General features: G+C 40.7%; 1 protein-coding gene across 3 annotated transcripts in view; it reads right to left on the bottom strand.

Annotated features, from left to right (window-relative positions):
- AP1G1 (adaptor related protein complex 1 subunit gamma 1) overlaps positions 1 to 20,633 on the bottom strand; it is a 55,993-nt gene that overhangs the window by 33,395 nt on the left and 1,965 nt on the right. For all 3 annotated transcript variants that reach the window (XM_076348848.1, XM_076348846.1, XM_076348847.1), the window contains one exon: positions 3,171 to 3,374. In XM_076348848.1, coding sequence (XP_076204963.1) covers positions 3,171 to 3,371 — 201 coding nt within the window. In that variant the 5' untranslated portion in view covers positions 3,372 to 3,374. The remainder of the gene's footprint in view (positions 1 to 3,170; positions 3,375 to 20,633) is intronic.

A 20,633-nucleotide genomic window follows, 5' to 3' on the forward strand; every position in this document is an offset into this window, starting at 1 on the left:
ATACACAATGGGTTTAAGGAGGGATCAGACAAAGCTTTCAACAGATCCATTTTAAAGGAAGTAAAGGGGGCATGCACAGGCAAAAATACAGGGCATCATGAAAAGTTTTTCATGGTCCCTAGCTATAGGGAAGCTTGAACAGGGCAACAGACACAGGTGAGATGCAAGAAGCACACACACATCAGGAGGGTGAAGATGTACAGGATACTGATAAGAAAATTAAAGTTGATGTGCCAGAGAAAATAAGTGCTATGGCCTAGCCACTGACAAGTTTTCACAACTGCATGGCATCAGAACATACAACTCAGCTATGCAAGAAGTTGTCACATATGAACACCCAGCTAGTGCAGGGTGACAAACTGATAAGAAAAAGCTTGAAAGAAAGCTAATCCAGTTTGCTAGGTTTAAAGGGGCTGAAAATCTAGAATAAAGAAACACCTCTGAACAATGAGATCAGTCATCCACAAGGATAACTGAACTTGCACAAATGGGCAAGATCAACCAGGGATAAGGTACAGAACACTAGATATTGACCTCTTATCTTCCCAGTGCTTTCTGTAAGAGAATAAGGCACCTCTGAACCAACTTTTTTCCACATGTTTACAAGATGCTTTCTTATACAACCCTCTGCAAAAATGCAATGTAGAATTGATGACATCTAAGCTACACTGTAAGAGCCAACAAAGGCAGAAGACAAACAACTAAGAAAAAGCAGAAGAAAACTAATGACTGCAACAGATACTGTAAGATATATTTTAGTACTTCTGAATTTGAAAGATATTATTGAAATTTACCCCGTGAAAAGCTGATGAGTTCTTGTTTCACTTGTATACAAATACATGCAAACTAGCTTCATACACAGCAATACTGAGAAACATGATCAGCTGAAGCTCTTATTAGGTCTAATTAGTGGAAGAGATCTTTATACCATTATATCCATTTCATTCAAAGGAACAAATAAAATCTGCTACATCAGTACTGTAACAGATACATCAGTAAAGCTGGATATGATACAGGCATATAGCCAGACTACAACTTACCCAAGTTTTTACTGACATAGTCACTCTTCCAACTGGATTTTTTTTTGCAAGTAGAAATAATGACAATAATAACGACAATAATAATAATAATAATAATAATAATAATAATAATAATAATAATAATAATGTTATTTGACCATTTGCCCAGGCTGCACAAATGGCCTTTGCACATGCTCAAGAGACAGCTTGCCATCCAGTGCATCTCAGCATGCACTGGCTAAATATGGTACTCATGCTCATATTTCTGTACAAGATATCCTGGGTCAAAGTTGAGGATCCCTGGCTTGAAAAGAAGTAGATCAACCATCCACTACTTCTAACATCTTCTCTAAATTATCTTTTATTACTGGTTACCCCATCCACACTGTTAGCTGAAGTCAGATGTCTGCTTACATCTTTAAGAGAGACTGTCTAACACAGCCTATGGCGCTCTTCTGTTTTTCACCAATACCTATTTCCTGCCCTGTCACTCTCAGAAACTTCCTGTCTACAATGTTGGACTGTCTATCTACAAGACTCCACTGCTGGAACAGCATGTGTCTTCAACAGGTCCCCAACTCACACAAACTATACTCCACCTACACAACATTAGCACTTTGAAGGATTCCTTCCAGTTACAAGCATTGAGGACATGCAAAGGTCTGCAACTTACTCACTTGGAGAATACTTGTTAAAATCCCTTCTCAGCCTTGGGCCCTATACCTTCCTGAAAGTGTAGCTGATAAACTACATGAGAACCAACGCCATCAAATGAAGTACTCTGTTCCCAAAACAGTCAGCACAGACGCTTCTGTTTGAGATGTAGCAACCCTGGCAATAATAGATATTGAATAATCTGTTTTATCCTTCTTCCACTGAGAGTGAAGAGGTAATTTACTATTACTGACCAAAGCAGAAACTGAAAAATTATTAGATATCTGGTCTAATCTTCCATATATGGAATACTTGAGTAACAAAATAAAATAATCCCAATAAAATTTAAACATGTTCCTAACATAGGTCAAATGTAGAAATTCTAGATGACACTTATCTGTAACACTTTTCATTCTTCTTGCAGCTCTTCGATACTTAGCCTTAATTTTTGTGACAGGAAGTTTCTCTTGGACCAGGGAGCCTGGCTATGTGAAGTGTTAAGAACAGGATAATACACAAATTCACTTGCTCTTATGCAACAACTCGTTATTCTGTGAGAAGAATCCAACGATGTAGAAGTAAGATGATACACTTCATATGCAATAGCACAGCCCAGACTCACTCCCTAACGCTAAGACAATTTGGAATTTGATTTCAGTGGTTTGAGTTTACTGTTTCAGTGAAACATGTCAGGATTGGGTGTCTATCCATTCATGATTGGATTTACCAAGAGATGAAGCTACTTTAAGGGATACAACAATTTGACTTTTTATTTAGCTTTATGGAAGGCCTAGATTAGATTACTACTAACAGGACACTTACTGACTTCTAAGCAAAACAGACTATGCCCCAAAGACTAAGCAAAGTTCAACTTGAAGGACATCTTGTAGATCAAGAACTCCCATCTTCCCGTCTCCCTTTTCCACAATCTACCTGTGTCAAAAAAAGCGTGTCAAAAAGAAGCCAAGAGATGGAAAACTCATACAAGCATTCTCCAAGTCACCTCACTAAGATGGGGATAAGGAACACTAATTTCTTATTGCTGGGAACAGACCAGCTCTTATCTGCCCAGAATAGATTGCTTTAGAAGGAAAAGGGTATAGAACCTCCTTTGAAGCATTGGTTACTTTCCATCAGACACAGAACTCTAAAGTGCTGTTTTGAACCCATCTAGAAATATCCATATGTACTGGACTATGGTTTAAGAACTACTGCTCTGCAGAAACATGGGTGGCGAGGAGCAGACAGTCTGGCAGAAGCAGACTAACCCAAAGTTTCATAACAAAATACGTAAGTCTCCTAACAGCAGATGTCACTAACAAAGTCAAAACTAACTAATGTAGGTTCAGAACATATGTGAAGATGGACCGCAAAACATCCCAAAGAGCAGACAGCAAAAGTGCAGCTAGGAATGCTCTGAACAAGTCAACGTGCCCAAAACACACAAAGCAGACTGGCATATGCATATAGCACAGCAAGCACTGAACTCTGACGTACCTGTCCAAAATGTGCAGGGTATCCCAGCATGTGCATATACAGCAGCTTTGCCACATTTCTGCATCGGTATGTGTTATCTTCCTCTCGGAAGGATGACCGGATAGCAGCACATTCCTTTTGGATCATCTCACGCTCTTCTGCCTGGGTTCTTGCTGTCCGGATGGTCCGGATCAACTCCCGCAGTCTGATGGGGGCTGGCATCCTCTGGGAGAAGAAAGAGATCTGTAAACCTTGTACTGTACCTAAAGGCTTCATAATGGTCTCATACTTTCACTTTTTTTTTCTTCTTTCTCACCCTACAATTATATAGGTAGAAGAATTAAGAAAATGCAGACTGCTTCAGTAGCATGGTTAAAAGTAAACTTGAAAACCAGAGGAATTCACTGAACCTCACATTTGCTTTTCCAGAACATTAGAAACAGGAATCGCTATGCTTTGAGCTAGCTGTCAGGTGAACACAACATGACTCCCCACCTGAAACAGGCAGAAATGGCACTCTGCAAGGTATGCTCTCATATTCACATCATCTGCCTCTCCAGAAAAGTCAGGCTCCAAGGAGAGTTGATCCCAAAATCATGACAGCTTGGGACAGAAATCCTCTACAAAAAGCAGTGCTGTTTAATAATTTGCACAAAATTTCATACAAGTGTTTCAGATAGCCATGCTTCAAAAATCCTGCAAACGTGTGCCAGACTTCCTTCTAAGAGGCTTCGAAGTCAGCAGAAAAAGCAGATGGAAGAGCAATCCTAGTTGTGTGGATATTTCAGAGAATCTTCTTTTAAAAATAAATAAATCAAGTTGACACCATCCCTTTATTACACACCAAACAGAACAATCCTTTCCAAAACAAAACCCTAAACTAAAGCTGCTGGGGGAGGGGAACCTCAATCCATCCCACTCCTACCAGTTTAATGCCAGTGCCAGCAATAAATGCCCAGAACCTGGAGAAGGATCACAGGTCAGCAGGAGAGCACCTGAAGAGCAGCACGAAAGAATTCCAGCCACTCCAGCCAGTAAGTCAGCTTCATCTGGGGGCCTGACTTAAATGCCTCTATGCAAATGCACGTAGCATGGGGAATAAACAAGAGGAGTTAGAGAGGTGCGCATGCCTGCAGGGCTATGATCTTACTGGCATCAAGGAGACATGGCGGGAGTGTTGGAATGGAAGGATACAGGCTATTGAGGAAGGACAGGCAGGAGAGACAAGGAGGGGGTGTCACCCTCTATGTCAATGACCAGCTGGAATGCATGGAGCTCTGCCTGGGGATGGATGAGGAGCCGACCAAGAGCTTTTGGGTCAGGATTAAAGGCAGTACAGGTACGGGTGACATTATAGTGGGGGTCTGCTACAGGCCACCCAACCAGGAAGACCGAGTGGATGAGGCCCTCTATAGACAGATAGGAGCAGCCTCATGCTCAAAAGCCCTGGTCCTCATGGAGGACTTCAACCACCCTGATACCTGTTGGAGGGACAACACGGCAGGGCATAAGCAATGTGGGAGGTTCCTGGAATGCGTTGATGATAACTGCCTTCTCCAAGTGATAGAGAAGCCAACGAGGAGAGGTGCTATGGTGGACCTTGTTCTCACCAGCAAGGAGGGGCTGGTGGGAAATGTGAAGCTCAAGGGCAGCCTGGGCTGCAGTGACCACAAAACGGTGGAGTTCAAGATCCTTAGGGCACCAAGGAGAGTGCACAGAAAGCTCACTACCCTGGGCTTCAGGAGAGCAGACTTTGGCCTCTTCAGGGATCTGCTTGGCAGAGTGCCATGGGACAAGACCCTGGAGGGAAGAGGGACCCAAGAAAGCTGGGTAATATTCAAGGATCACCTCCTCCAAGCTCAGGAGTGATGCATCCCAACAAAGAGGAACTCGGGCAAAAACACCAGGAGGCCTGCGTGGATGAACAAGGAGCTCCTGAACAAACTCAAACACTAAAAGGAAGTCTACAGTAGGTGGAAGCAAGGACAGGTAACCTGGGAGGAATGCAAAGAAGCTGTCCAAGCAGCCAGGGATCAGGTTAGGAAAGCTAAAGCCCTGACAGAATTAAATCTGGCCAGGGATGTCAAGGGCAACAAGAAAAGCTTCTATAGGTATGTCGGTGATAAAAGGAAGACTAGGGAAAATATGGGCTGGAAACGGAAGACCTGGTTACCCGGGATATGGAGAAGGCAGAGGTACTCAACAACTTTTTTGCCTCGATCTTCACTGACAAGTGCTCGAGCCTCACTGCCCAAGCCGCAGATGGCAAAGGCAGGGACTGGGAGAATGAAGAACCACCCACTGTAGAAGATCAGGTTTGAGACCATCTAAGGCACCTGAAGGTGCACAAGTCCATGGGACCTGACAAGATGCATCCGCAGGTCCTGAGGGAACTGGCGGATGAAGTTGCTAAACCACTATCCATCATATTTGAGAAGTCGTGGCAGTCTGGTGAAGTTCCCACTGACTGGAAAAGGGGAAACATAACCCCCATTTTTAAAAAGGGAAAAAAGGAATACCCAGGGAACTACAGGCCAGTCAGTCTCACCTCTGTGCCCGGCAAGATCGTGGAGCAGATCCTCCTGGAAACTATGCTAAGGCACATGGAAAATAAGGAGGTGATTGGTGACAGCCAACATGGCTTCACTAAGGGCAAATTGTGCCTGACAAATTTGGTGGCCTTCTACAATGGGGTTACAGCATTGATGGATAAGGGAAGATGTCAACTACCTGGACTTGTGCAAAGCATTTGACACTGTCCCACAAGACATCCTTGTCTCTAAATTGGAGAGACATGGATTTGACGGATGGACCACTCAGTGGATAAGGAATTGGCTGGATGGTCGCTCTCGAAGAGTCGCGGTCAACGGCTCGATGTCCAACTGGAGACCAGTGACGAGCGGTGTTCCTCAGGGGTCGGTAGTGGGACTGGTACTGTTTAACATCTTTGTCAGTGACATGGACAGTGGGATTGAGTGCACACTCAGCAAGTCTGCCGATGACACCAAGCTGTGTGGTGCAGTCATCACGCTGGAGGGAGGGATGCCACCCAGAGGGACCTTGACAGGATTGAGAAATGGGCCCATGTGAACCTCATGAAGTTCAACAAGGCCAAGTGCACATAGGTCGGGGTGATCCCAAGCACAAATAAAGGCTGGTGGAGAATGGATTGAGAGCAGCCCGGAGGAGAAGGACTTGGGGGTGCTGGTTGATGAGAAACTCAACATGACCTGGCAATGTGTGCTTGCAGCCCAGAAAGCCAACTGTATCCTGGGCTGCATCAAAAGAAGCATGACCAGCAGGCTGAGGGAGGTGATTCTCCCCCTCTACTCTGCTCTCACGAGACCCCATCTGGAGTACTGCATCCAGCTCTGGGGCCCCCAACATAAGAAGGGCATGGACCTGTTGGAGCGAGTCCAGAGGAGGGCCACAAAGATGATCAGAGGGCTGGAACACCTCTCCCATGAGGAAAGGCTGGGAGAGTTGGGGTTGTTCAGCCTGGAGAAGGGAAGGCTCTGGGAAGACCTTATAGCAGCCTTCCAGTACCTGAAGGGGGCCCACCAGAAAGCCGGAGAGGGACTTTTTACAAGGGGATGTAGCAATAGGACAAGGGGTAACGGCTTTAAACTGAAAGAGGGTAGACTTAGATTAGATATAAGGAAGAAATTCTTCACTGTGGGGGTGGTGAGGCACTGGAACAGGTTGCCCAGAAAAGCTGTGGATGCCCCATCCCTGGGAGTGTTCAAGGCCAGGTTGGATGGGGCTTTGAGCAACCTGGTCTAGCGGAAGGTGCCCCTGCCCATGGCAGGGGGGTTGGAACTAGATGATCTTTGAGGTCCCTTCCAATCCAAACCATTCTGTGATTCTATGATCCTGTCACATTACTGTCTGGTGGCACTGGTATGAAAAGAGTGTGCAAGAAAAGTGTATTCTACATGAACTCCAAGAAGTTTCACTTCACCAGATGGAATACTGATGCAGCCATCTGACCTAGAAAGCAATTTAGTCTTCTGAGTATCCCTCAAGAGGAAAATGGCTCTCAAACAAAAGCCAAACTTTAGAATTATGTTCAACAGTTGAACTTTTTAGTTCATGCTCACCAAAGCAGACTTTTGACTTTCTGGGAGATAAGACTATGCAAGCATCTCTACAGTCTTCTTTCATCCACGCTAGACTGCGAATATGACTATTCTGATAACAGTTAATGTCACACCAACTTGTAAAAAGTTGCCGTGGCAGTCCATTACAGATTTTGTCTGGGTCACCATCCTCCCAAAACGGTGTGGCATACATTTTAAGCACTGCCATATCAGCAGAAGATGTGCATTCAGATGCTGCACTAACTGCCTTGCACGACACCACAGAACAGACAGGCTGGGAAGCATACAGAGTTAGCAGGGGACTTGTTTGCTGCAGAAAAGCAGAGAGAGATGCACGTACAATGAGTAAAGATGGTCTCACAGTAAGACAGCTGAATGCAGCTCTATAGGTCTGGATTATAAATCTGGTCTCCTACAGAATTCACACATAACACTAAGTCTCTTCAGTCAAACCATGTAGACCCCTCAAGTTCCAGTTCCCCATCTTCATACCTAGAAACTTTGAATTTACAGAGACAAAGCATTCAATTTTGAAAATGGAAGAGCAGAGATGTTCTTTCTGCATAAGGAAACTCTGCCCCAAAATGCTGACACATGTAGGATCAAGATTATTGGACACGTTAATCCTTAGTCTTGCCTTGCCTCTCCATGTGAATTTATAACACTTCCTTACATTACTGTGATATGAATAAATTAACGCTTACTATGCATTCAGATGCTGCACTAACAAGCATCACAGAAATGGTCAAGGGGAAGTAAGAAATCCGTCTCCAGAACAGTATTTGAACATGCAATAAATAAGGCCTTTGAATGTGGCAGTCATGTCCTTTCAATACAGCTTGTAATGTTCCTACACTGAAAGGATCTTCCTCACGCAGCATCCTATCTACATGCATATAGGAATCCTTTAGTTAGATGGAGTCTTTAAACCCTTAACACAGACCTCTGCTCTTCAGCTAACAGTACAAGTGATAGTGGTAGAACTGTGATCTTTCAGCAGCAAGTTAAGACTGTAGGATCACAACAAACAGAACGTGAAAACCCTGCAGAGCATTAGGAGCAGTACATTGAGACACACGTATTGCACAGAGTCTCTGGAGATTTCAGATGCTGAAGTGCAAAGGAGCACGTACAAATCATTTTTGCAAATATTTTTTGGCCAAATTGGAAGACTATTTTCACCAGTGCAACAAAATACACATCCTCAAATTAAAAGGACAACTCCTCAGCACTCATACAGGAAGTCAGCCAGAAGCATGAAAGTTTCAAAGCTTTTCAAATAAAAGGTAGCTTAATTCTATCCATTTCCTGCCGCATCCCCCCTACCCACACATAATAAAATACTTTTCCTACCCTAAGAGAGCAAAATACTTTTCTAAAATCCTGCAAAAAGCCTCTGATGAATAGCTTGCTTGGGAAATTTCAGAATGAGCAACTTGGAACTATTAAAAAAAAAAAGGAAAACAACTAAAAACATGGATTTAAATGGCATGTAAAATTAAAGTAACTGGGCAAGAGTTAATTATTGCAAGCCATAGTTCCAATATAGCATGTACTAGTTGTTTCCTAGCTGTTGTCTGGTTGTGTTGCTTTACTCTGTGGTAATTTACTCTTAGTGAAAAGGGACAAACACAGATTAACTGCGTGCTGTCACTGGAGACTTGTTAACTTGTTGCTAATTACACACTACTACATATCCCCAAAACCTGTTTGCATAAGCCTATCCTTAGAGCCTTCCTTCAGAGCTGAAACTGAATAAAACTTAAGGCACAAGGCTTGTCTACCTAGGAAGGTAGGACGAGAGGAAACGGCCTCAAGTTGTGCCAGGGGAGGTTTAGATTGGACGTGAGGAAAAATTTCTTTACTGAAAGAGTGGTGAAACATTGGAACAGGCTGCCCAGGGAAGTGGTGGAGTCACCATCCCTGGAAGTATTTAAAAGACGTGTAGATGAGGCGCTTAGGGACATGGTTTAGTGGGCATGGTGGTGTTGGGTTGATGGTTGGACTCTATGATCTTAGAGGTTTTTTCCCAACCTTAATGATTCTATGATTCTATGAAATTATTCTGCAATAAGGTAGGATACAACGCCCTCCCAAATTCTATGAATAAGGATTCACATTACTTATGAACAACATCTGCTTAAGTTCATGTTTCTATTCTGAATCTGTCATACTGGAAGTGGTCTCAATCTCCTACAAAAGCTATTCTTAATTAATTCAAGTTGACCCCTTCATTTCTGTAGTAGTCTTCAACTTAACCTACTAATTTACATGAAGAACATGATCTGCCAACCCTTCACTGTCCTAAATGGGCAGTCAAAGAAGGCAGAAAGCAGATCAGAAATGGCCATACCAGGTCTGATCAAAGCTCCATCCTGTTCAGTACCCTGCCTCTGACAATGGCAGATGCCTAGGGAAGAGTGTAAGAACAGGAGAAGCATGTAGCAATACTTCCTCAGAATTCTCTTGCAGTCTTCAACAATTTGTGGCCCAAGAACTTCCAAAGCCAGAAGTAAAAAACACACTGCTTTTATCTGGAATCCAGGTAAACTTCTAGAATCAACAGTATTCTGCAGGACACAACTTCAGTTCCACAGCTTCACTGCATGACATATGGCGACCCAGCTACTTCTTTTGTTCTGCATTTCCAACTGCTTGTTTCCACAGGTGCTCCCAATTATTCTACATGCTTCCATTGTTATCCCTCCTTCATCTTCCCCAGTCTGAAAAATGCAGCCTCACATCCAAGCCCTTCCATGACATTACCTTTGTTGCCTTGCCTGCGCGTTCTACAATTCTCCTGCATCCTTTCTGAAGGGGGAGAGGAGAAGCAAAATGCTGCACGCAGCATTTAAGAGGTAGATGTGCCATTGATTTATTTGTATAAAATGTCTTCCATTTTGCTCCCTATTATTTTCCTAATAATTAGTAACACTCAGTCTGGGGTTCTGATTGCTACAAAGTGCTCAGCTTGTGTTTTTCACATAACAGTATCATAAACCCAAAAAACTCTTTCCTGGATGGCAACAGTCTGCTTAAAGTCCCTAATTTTTAAGTCTGGACTCACCTCCTACACTTACATATATCACATGGTTCTAAACTGATTTTGATAAGCCATGCTCTTGTTGGAAAATTGGGAAGAAGTTAAAAAAATAAAATCACTACTGCAGGAATATTCCTCTGCAGTCTATAGGCAATAATTTCATAATCACTAAGATGACCCATGCGCAGGCTCATGCTGAAAGAGGTGGTTCCAGTCCTTCCATTGTGCTGACACTGGCATTCCTGGGACAGTGCACTACACGAGGCAACCTGTACATCTGAAAACCAGCTTGCTACTTTCCTCCCAAGAGGAGTAGTCTTCAGACACATCAGTTTGGCTTGTGCAGACACAAAGGCAGCAGCGAGAACATACAACTTTGGGAGATCCAAGATGGAGTGGGAAAGAGGTAAAGTGTTCCCTCCAGCAGTAAACCACACTTAACTAGGATGCAGAACCATAGCCTAAGTTGATCTAAAACTTTAATGTTCCTGAGAAGCTAGGCAGTGGCTCTTACAAGTTAAAACCACGACTGACTTTTTTATTTTAAAGAAAGAATTCTATGGAAACTTTTTGAAACACTAATACATAGTCTGCAAACAAACTGAAGTTTGGCAGCAGCTTGCTTTGTCCTTTTGCTCCCACTCTGTATTTGAAGGGTTTATAAACTGCTGAACACTGATATCTTCAGCCTGTGACTTGCACAATCACGCTGCTTTCCTTGCCATGGGATCAAAACATTCTGTAGGTATGCCCATAGAGGGCTTCAGCATGTTAAGTTTGGCCCTGGACAACAGAAAGTAAAAGGACAAACTGCCTAAATAGTTTTAGTCAATGAGAAAACAGCACTGAGCGAAGTTAACATATATTCTAAATGCAGCTTTTTATGAACATTTATGTTGCATCCTTCACCAGTGTTTAGGCAGGACTTCCTACCTCACTGAGAAGGCAGGTAAAATGAAAACAAACACTGAAGATCTAATATGATTTCACCCTAACATCATCCAGCCACTGAACAAAAGGAATAGTCTGTATTTACAAATGCCCTTGCATAAATAAACAATCAGCAATCAGCAATTATTTTTCCTCCTCACATCACAACCACAGGAAAGCAAGCAGAAACCAGCATTTCAGAAAGCAAAAAACTAAAGAATAAGACTCATAACCAGATTATAGCCAAGTTACAAGGCTACCTCCTGTTTTCTTCTGTGTAACACACTAACAGGCAGTCACTACAGACACAGTCCAATCTGAACTACTTCCTAAGAGCAACTGTATCTCACACACGTTCTGTCCTTATCAGGCAGGAAGCAATTCAGAACTGATCTGATGGAGGACAACACGAAGGGCAAAAGACAAAGCTATGATTTATTTTCCAACATTCAGAACTTCCATCCTTGTGCTACAACTCCATACTTGGTCTTTTTTTTTTTTTTAAATCAATATTAAATCATTCAGCTTTTAAAAAAAATATATATACCTTTGAATTCTTCCCATAAGAAGAGTTTCACACCCTTCCATATAAAATAGTGTCTCCCCCTCAAAAATCACTTCACATGCTTATTCCTTGGGGCTTGAGCTCCTTTCTTGTGCACACACTCATCTAACATTTCAATGCATAGTAATTCCCATGCAACGTACCAGATTGGCTTTTCTTCCCCTCCACAAGAAAATGTTCTCTTACTACCAAGAAATTCTTACATCAGGTATTTGATTTCTGCCTTCAGCGACTTTAAGATTCTTTTGCATGGAAGTCTCATCTCATTTTTAAGTTTCAGACATTTCAAGTAAGTGTAAGCGGTAGATACTGCAGGTGTGAAGAAGCTTTGGACATGAGAACACTTATTCAGAAACATTCCAGAACAGATTAACACTTACCTACTATCAACTATTCCAAAGCCTATTATAATGCCGACAGACCTTTACTGTGATATACCTTGGGTAATTCCTGCTGATTTTCTGTTAAGCATGACTGTTCGCATGACACAATATGCATATACCCAAACAATTTAAATAGTATGGTGAGAGCTTTCTAACATACTGCACGATCAAATATCTGTTGCCCTGTATTGATGCACTACAGGGCATAAAGGGGAAATTGCAGAGAACAGCAGCAGCCATACCAGGTAAGACATAAAACTGATCTAACCCAGTACCCTGTCGCAGAACGGGAAGTAGCAGGTGTATAGAGGAAGTAACAGAGAAAGTACATCTCCTCGATACCTTCCTGCTTCCAGGATTTGCTGCAACTTAGGGGGACTTCCTGAACCACAAACAGTATCTTTCTGCATAGCACCTCTCTATAGATCTATGGATTTATCTAATCACTTTTTGAAAGCATCCAACCTTTTTCTCATTCATATCCATGGTAATAATTTGCACAGTTTAACTATAAATACCATGAAGAATTATCTTCTGCTTTAAACCTGCTGTCTGGCCAAGTAAGGGATACTAAATGAAATTCTTACACCATGAGAAAGTAAGTACTCATCACCTATTAATTGATTTTATGTCATCTATGATTTTATGGCCTTTAATTGTATCTACCCCTCAGCCACCTCCCTTTCTAGGCAATAAAGTCCTACTCTAACCTATTCCTGTATGGGGAGCCATCGCACAATTCCTTCATATCGCTCCCTACCTCTCAGAATTCCACCTTTTTTTTTTAAACAAAGAGTAGACCTATAAAAAGTATTCAAGCAATGGGTGCACCGTGAGTTTACATAGAAGATTTTTTTTCTTTGCACTTAGAAAGTTAAAAATGTTTTGACTCACTTTGCCTGTTTGGCTACTGTTGAGCTGACATTTTTAATAAAGATCCTACAGATAGCTCTAAGACCTCCGGCTTAAGTGACAACTTAGAGCCTTCACTGTGTATTTATCTTTATAGTAATTTCTTTTCAGTGTAGGCATTGCTTTGCATTTATTGACAATGAATTCATTTTACCATCTTATTGCACACTTCCTTAGTATCACAAAATCGTTCCACAGCTTTAGGATGAAACCATCACCTCATTATTCACTCCTCTTCTCCAGATAGCTTTATGAACATGCTTAATGGCACAGTTTTGCAGAGCGCCTCTGAATAACCTCTTCCTATTACAAAAGCAGATAGATTTTCTATCATTGTCTGGTCACTTGTTTCTTCCTTAGCTAGTTATTAATTCACAATAAGATCTCCCTTGAAAAACTGTGCTATAACGCAATAAAAACCTTTGGTTAGAAGCTGTGTCAAGATTTCAGAAAAATCCAACAATTTTATAATCCAGAAGACCTTTACCCATTTACTAAGAACCTGTCAAGAACCATGCAGTTCCTGGGTCCTCTCCTGGAGCCCTTTTAAAAAACTGGCATCACACAAACTACCACCTACTCTTGTTGTAAATAAAGTGTTGATTAAGATAGCAACAGATTTACAAGTTGAACAATTTTGAGTTCCTTCAGAGATACTGGTGAACTTTACTTTCTATTGGTAATTTATCACTGATTTTACCTATTTGTTCCAAGAGCTCCTCTCATGACATTTCAGTTTGAGAGTATTTCTCACAGATTTCAACATGAGAATCCCAGTAAGTTTTTCCATATAAAGCATTGATGTAAATAACATGGATTTTTTTTTTTTCTATGAATTTGTTTTCTTTACACATTGCTTATCAGTCTGGCTTCTAGCATAAGTCTCTGCTACATATCATATTCCTATACTGGGCAACAAAACAGAGTCCTATCCAAGCACATGGTCTTTAGGTGTCAATGGAACATGTTAGAAAAAAAGCATCTCATTCATGCTGAGGTACTGAGAAAATGAATTTTGAACACCAATTGAGAAGAAGAATAAGGACAGGAAAACAGATCAACAAGTTTGCTTAGGAACATAACACAAAAAAAAACTTCAAACAAATATTAAGCAGTTCTTCCTTTTTACTGGATCTCTCACTTTGTCCCATTTGAAAGACATAGTCAGACATGGCTTCTACATAACCACCAGCAAATTAATTCTCCTAGACCACCTCATTGTCTCAGTTCCCACTTATACAGCACAGATAATTACTGACTGCCCTGGGATTCTGCAGGCATAATAGCTTAAATGCCTCTGTTACTGCAGCATTATCCCAAGCACAGCAAGGTGAAACAAATATGGTCAGTTTTGCTACAACCCACAGAACAGCTTCCTACTACTCCTACTAGAGGCATCTGCAGGATACATACACCTGAAGAGCCATGTGTTGCCCACAAAAACTTTGACTGGAGCTCTTAGATCACCCACTACATCAGGTGACAAATGTCAAAATAGTATTGACACAAGGTCTACTGAGTAAATAACTACAAAACTGGGAGAAGCCAAGTCAGCAGGGACTGCTGGGGCAGATACTACCACTTAACTAAAAAAATACTGCTGCATGTGCAGCTCAAACATCTGAACAAAGAAGCTGGGGATGCCTGAGCATTTATTTTTCATGTCTTGCCTGCTAATTTCTCCCAGAGCTCTAAGATTAGCAGGCATATGCCCCTTGGTCATCAAGCAAAGATCCATAGTTTGTAGGGGTCAGGAAAGCTAATCATCCTAAATCCAAGCCATGTGAGCAAACAAACCAGGTTTTGTGCAGGTATCAAAAAACTTGATAAAGTCATTCAGAATCTCAGTTTCACTCCCACGCCCCCAAGAAAATTCCTTTTGCTTTTTGAGGTCCATATATTTTCCTACTCAGAAGGCAACCCAACAAATCATCCACACCACTTCCTGGCCAATCCCATGTTCATCTGGATAACTACTGTCCAGGGACAGGCTGTAACTTAACTATTAAGCCCACGATGCTATGACTTGAAGTAGCATGATTGCAGGCCAGAAGCATGCATTTTGCAGACTTGGTGGAAAAACAGGCAGAAGAGGTAGAATGGAGGCAATGAGATTACATGGATATTTGTACAGGATGGAAAACATTAATTCACACAGGATAGCAACCACTTCACATGGTATAGTTCAAACCAGTATGCACTTGCAGATGTATAGCTAAAGAAAAAAAAAAAAACACACTACTAACTGAGAGGCTCCACTTTTCTTGTTCCTTTCTAGAAGAAACACACATAAGAAGTGCCATGCCCTTCCCTCCCCTTAGTCAAATCAACTCTCAGCATTACTTGTGCATCAATTTTCTAGGATTCTGATACATCACAGAACAATAGGCAACAAATTTTTCCACATACACAAGCAATCCATGACTGCAGACTAGGCTCACTGACCACGACAAGCTGTAATAGTAAGACAAGCACAAGGTCTCACACCCTCCATGGAGACAGAGCTGGCACTCTAGGAAGCTGCAGCATAGTAAAAGGCACAAAGAATGGAAAAGGGCTTCAGCAAGCCCTAAAAGATGATTTATTGACAAGTATTTATGATTTTCCTGATCATGTAAACAAAGTATGGACAACACACAGCATAATCATAGCATGGCTCTGCCAAGGCAGTCAAACAGTTATGGTATCAAAGTCTTACTGGGACTTGATACATGACCATACAGACTGCACTGAAGGAGGGAATTAAGGCTATACATCAATAAACAGATTAATAATGAGAGGTAAAACAAAAAGAAAACTAAAGAATTACAAAAGCAAAATATAAACAGGATTAAACAATTTAGAGCTCAGGAGAATTACAACACTTAAGCGATCACCTAATTTTGACTATATAGTTTGTCTTGAAATGAGACAGAATCTTGAAATTCACCCTATGAACCATGTTAAAGATTAAGAAAAGTCAGCTTCAGGTGACAACTACAAAGCTGTTCATAGCAAACTGCCATGAAAAATTAAATTTTGCAGACTTCTCTATATTACAGAAATGCATTTTATTGCACAAGATGACTAACGGAGAGGACAACCATATCATCTAGTAATAGCAGACCTGAAGTTTAACTTTAGCTGGCTAAATGCAGCTTAGAACTTCCTTCAAAATAGCAGGTCTTGTTCTTCAGGATTAGTTAACATTTTTCACCAGTACAGGCATGTTTTTATTCTTTGCACATTAACATAAATGACAAGGCAATTTTTAAAAGTAGTTACCTCTTTTCTCATTCTGTTTACAGCAGCAGTTTTCCTCTGCCATTTCTTTACTAACTACAAGCTCTAGAAATCAGGGATGATCCCCAAACACCTGAAAAGAGCCTACCAGTTAATGTTTACCATATCTGGTAGGATTGAACACAGAATTCTTCCACCTCATCAAGTCTGCTTCTCCCTTCTCAGTTTGAAGGCCTCGCTCGTTAGAGTAACCTACTATCAAAATCAAAGCTTCTGAAAGAGTTAAATACCTAACTCAGATTAGTTCCAATGGTGGCTGGTGTCTAAGTTCCTTTAAAAACAGAATTCCAGCTTTTTTCCTAGTCTCTGGATTGCATGAAAGGTGTTAGCTCAGTGATTCTCCTCCCTCTGCTATTCATGAATTCTTCCCCTGAACTGATAAAAAAAGGCATTCTTTCTTTATGCAACTCATTCCTAGTAAACTACTTAAAAGTGAAAAAAATTAATCAAGAAAAAAATCATAATGTATTAAAACCATTTCATTTTTATCTAAATTATGCTTCTAAATCGCTATTTTCTCCCCTTCTACAGTCTTTTACTAGTTAAGTTTGTCATGTCTCAAAGTTAAAGATTTTATTCAACATGCCATTATGCCAAAAATATTTAAGTATAGAACCTTGCTAAAAGTCTCTCTTAGAATACAATCAATATTCAAATATGACTGTTCACCAAATAACCTTTTATATTTACAAGAAGCACCTAATATTACCAAAAGCTACATGTAAAATGCTCAAGTGCTTCAGCCAAGCTATATTCCCCTATCAGGAATTGCAGCGTAAAGACAAAAGGACTTACTATCTTTAAATGTGTAATTGAGTTGAGATCCTTCCCTCTGGAAACTATTCAGAAATGTTAGCTTATGTCTTAAAAAAAAAAATTAAAACCACTCCTTCAATATATTAATGAAATAAAAAAAAAGTTGCTTAACAGCTTGTTTAGGACAAATTATCAAATTACCAGACATGTTTTAAAATTCCATTATTATTTAGCCTTGAATTCTGGAAACATTAAGACACAAAACCCATCAAAGCTCATGGAATTATTCACAGAAGGGCTTTACTGTTTGGGGAAATTTTCTGAATTTTCAATTCAAGTAAGATACATACCCAGTTATAGCTTTTCCTGTAAACAGTATTTCTGAACTTGGCTCATCCTAGAAAGCAACCCAAGACTGAAGAAGCATACATTTTCAAACACATCTAAAATACACAACTTAAGTTGCTCCACCCCAACGCATGCATAAGTAATCACATTCCTCAAGCAAAAACAGCTTTTGGGAAGTTACATAATTAAAGCCTGACCCAACTCCCAACTGAAATCGGTAGCAGAACTCCCCAGCTCACTTCAGTAAAACTGAATCAAGCCTCCTGTACACAAAGGCAGAAAATACGTCTAGACTACGTGAAAGGAATAACTGCAATGGTTAATTACAAAATACTGATGGCCTCAACTCCATACTACTATCAGTGGGCTTCACACTTCTATCAGATACTTAAAAAAAAAAGGACACATTGGCAGTAAAAACAGAAATACACACTGTTTCTGTTGAAACAGTGAGATGAAGCTGTGAACAAAAGCAGAGACATTGGTGTATAGTCTAGTATTATCAATATTTATACAGAAAACAGTGAACACCTAACCAAGGAGCACCATCCTCATCAAGAAGGGCAAACAAGGGCAAAGGCAACACAAAAGAGTTGCGAGAAAAAGCAACCAACCATACAACATTCCAACTGGAAAAATAATCTCTCTTGAGAAAAAGCTATTTAATACAACAGAGAACTAGAAAGTAAGTAACATCAGAAAATCAAAAAGAAATTAAGGCAGCAGGGGGCTTCAAAATACAGTATGATAATAAAAGGCATCAGTGTTACACTTTGCATCATACAAAGACAGCATGGGGAAGGAAAAAAAAAAGTCACATAAGGAAAAAAACGCCCAAAAACAAAGTCTCAGAAGAAGTGATGGTCCCATTTCCAGTTATATGCAAAAGACAAGAAATGTAGCACAAGAGTATTCAAGAGACAAGCCACCATGCCATTCAGAAGCTAAGAGGAAGATGAGAGACAGGAGAGCGACAGCAGATGTTACACTGTTCTTAAAGACCTTCAGTTTGAACAGATCCTACAAGCCAGCCAAACTGAAGGCTGCCCCACCTCTCTTTTCTTTGCTTCCTGTGGCTACAGTCCAACAACAGAATTTAGTGAGACTAGGTAAGCACTTTCGATGAGGTTCCCATTCCAGCACAACAATACATACACACCAAACAACTCCTGAACTGGTTTCAAAAGATGCACTGAGCTTTCAACCATTACAAATACTAACCTCAACACCTGCCAAAGAAGAAAATATTTCCCTTTTTTTAAGAAGCTAACAAATGAAGCGTTCAAAGAAGAGTTAGCACATCTACATAGCTGATCAGCGTGACAGATTAGATCAGAATTCCAGATTTCCTGGCTTCTGTTTCTATATTTCAATCACCACTGACCTACATTACCTTTGCATCTCACACCTGCTTCTAGTTTCCTAACTATTTCAATCTGTAAGGTAATTTGGTTATTTTACTGCCTGTTCACTTTCCTGCAGAGCTAATTTTTTTTTTTAAATTTAGCTACTACTTTGTTAAAAAAAGAAAAAACAAAAAAACCCCAAACAACAAAACCCCACACCTTTCTTTACCTTGGTTAATACCAGATGAAAGACGAGACGCTGCATTTTGACATTCATTAATATAAACTTTACAATATACCAGGTAACTTCAGCTATGCCCTAGGAAGTTCTAATCTTAGATTTTACCTATAACATCTCTGCCAAACAGCAGATAAAGGCTAATACTACCACTTGTGATATTAGCAGATTCACTTTTACTCACGTTACTGTAACTCTGTTTTTTGAGTTACAGCTTCATCATATATTCACTTATTAACTCCAAAACTCTCATTCAATGAAGTAATCCTGCTGCCAAGGCAGACCAGACCCTTTTCCTCAGAGAACAGCTGAGTATCATCTAGAACAAATTAGCACTTTCAGTCAGAAGAGCTTGCCCTGTTATTAAAAAATACAAAGAAATCAAAGAACCCATCTCCTGAAGTTATATACATTGCCAACTCAAAAATAAAAACAAATATTCATACTAAAGAGGCACAAGAAGCTTTACTGAGTGAGTGCCATCAACTTTAAAAGCAGTTAAGATTTTTATGAGCCCTTGCACTTTGAAAGGCGACTTTCCAATTCTGAACTGCATTAACCAGTGCGGTCTGTCTGCATGCCTAAGAACAGACAACTTCAGTTCCTTTGCTGCTGTTCACAACCCTTTTACACTATTGCCTGACAAACTTACTGATCTCATTTTAGTTTACGATGAAGCCAATGCAAAACTCTGTATGCAAAGGAGCTATCAAGAATCAGAACATTTTTGTATCCCTTACTCTCTCGCCAGGACACTGCAACAAAGGTACTGCGGACCCCTCCATTCCTATCATACCACCTTTAAGGCAAAAAATCAGATCAGCAGTCACAGGAACAAAACAAGAAAAAAAAAAGAGATTGCTTTTTTTAATCAAAAAAGGAGGAAATCTGAAAGTTCTCTCACACACTGGAGACAGAAAAGCTGGATCCCTTCACAAAACAGTTACCCCAGAGTTACTTTCCCCTTCTCAACTCACAGGAATTTAAATACCTTCCCTCCTTCTCCCACCACAGAAGAATCAAGGGGTTCACACTGAACCCCTCAGAAAAAACACAAAATCTCTTGCCTTCGTTGAGCTCTCAGGTACCCAAGTAAAGTTTTCAAATCCTGTGCCAAATACCAGAGCGCGCATGAGTAGGCAAAAGGAAGAATTTGGCAATAGAATGGGACATGCAAATAAACAAAGGAAGAAATAACAAGTGCAGTTTAGGGGGTGAGGGGACAGGCATACCAAAAAAAAGCAGCTGTACACTATCACATAGAAGCAGAACAGGAAAAAGAGAAAAAGAAGACTTAACAACACAAAAATCTCTGCCATTTTAAGTGTAAGATGCTGGGGGTACTACGCAGGGGAAAATACACATACATTTTACTTTGGTTAAACCAGTATGGGCCAAATACACCTTCAGGTCATGCAGGTGCAATGTTACCCTTCCAAAGGTGTTTCACTGGGATTCCATACTGTTCCATTAACATTTCAAGCATCAGAAACTAAAATACATCACTAAGCACTTTTAAGCCTCATTTACAATGTAATAAAACACACAACTGCTCTATCTGCAAACTTTAAAACCAATGCT

The sequence above is a fragment of the Aptenodytes patagonicus genome, chromosome 11, assembly GCF_965638725.1.
Source record: "Aptenodytes patagonicus chromosome 11, bAptPat1.pri.cur, whole genome shotgun sequence".
Classification (NCBI taxonomy): Eukaryota; Metazoa; Chordata; class Aves; order Sphenisciformes; family Spheniscidae; genus Aptenodytes; species Aptenodytes patagonicus.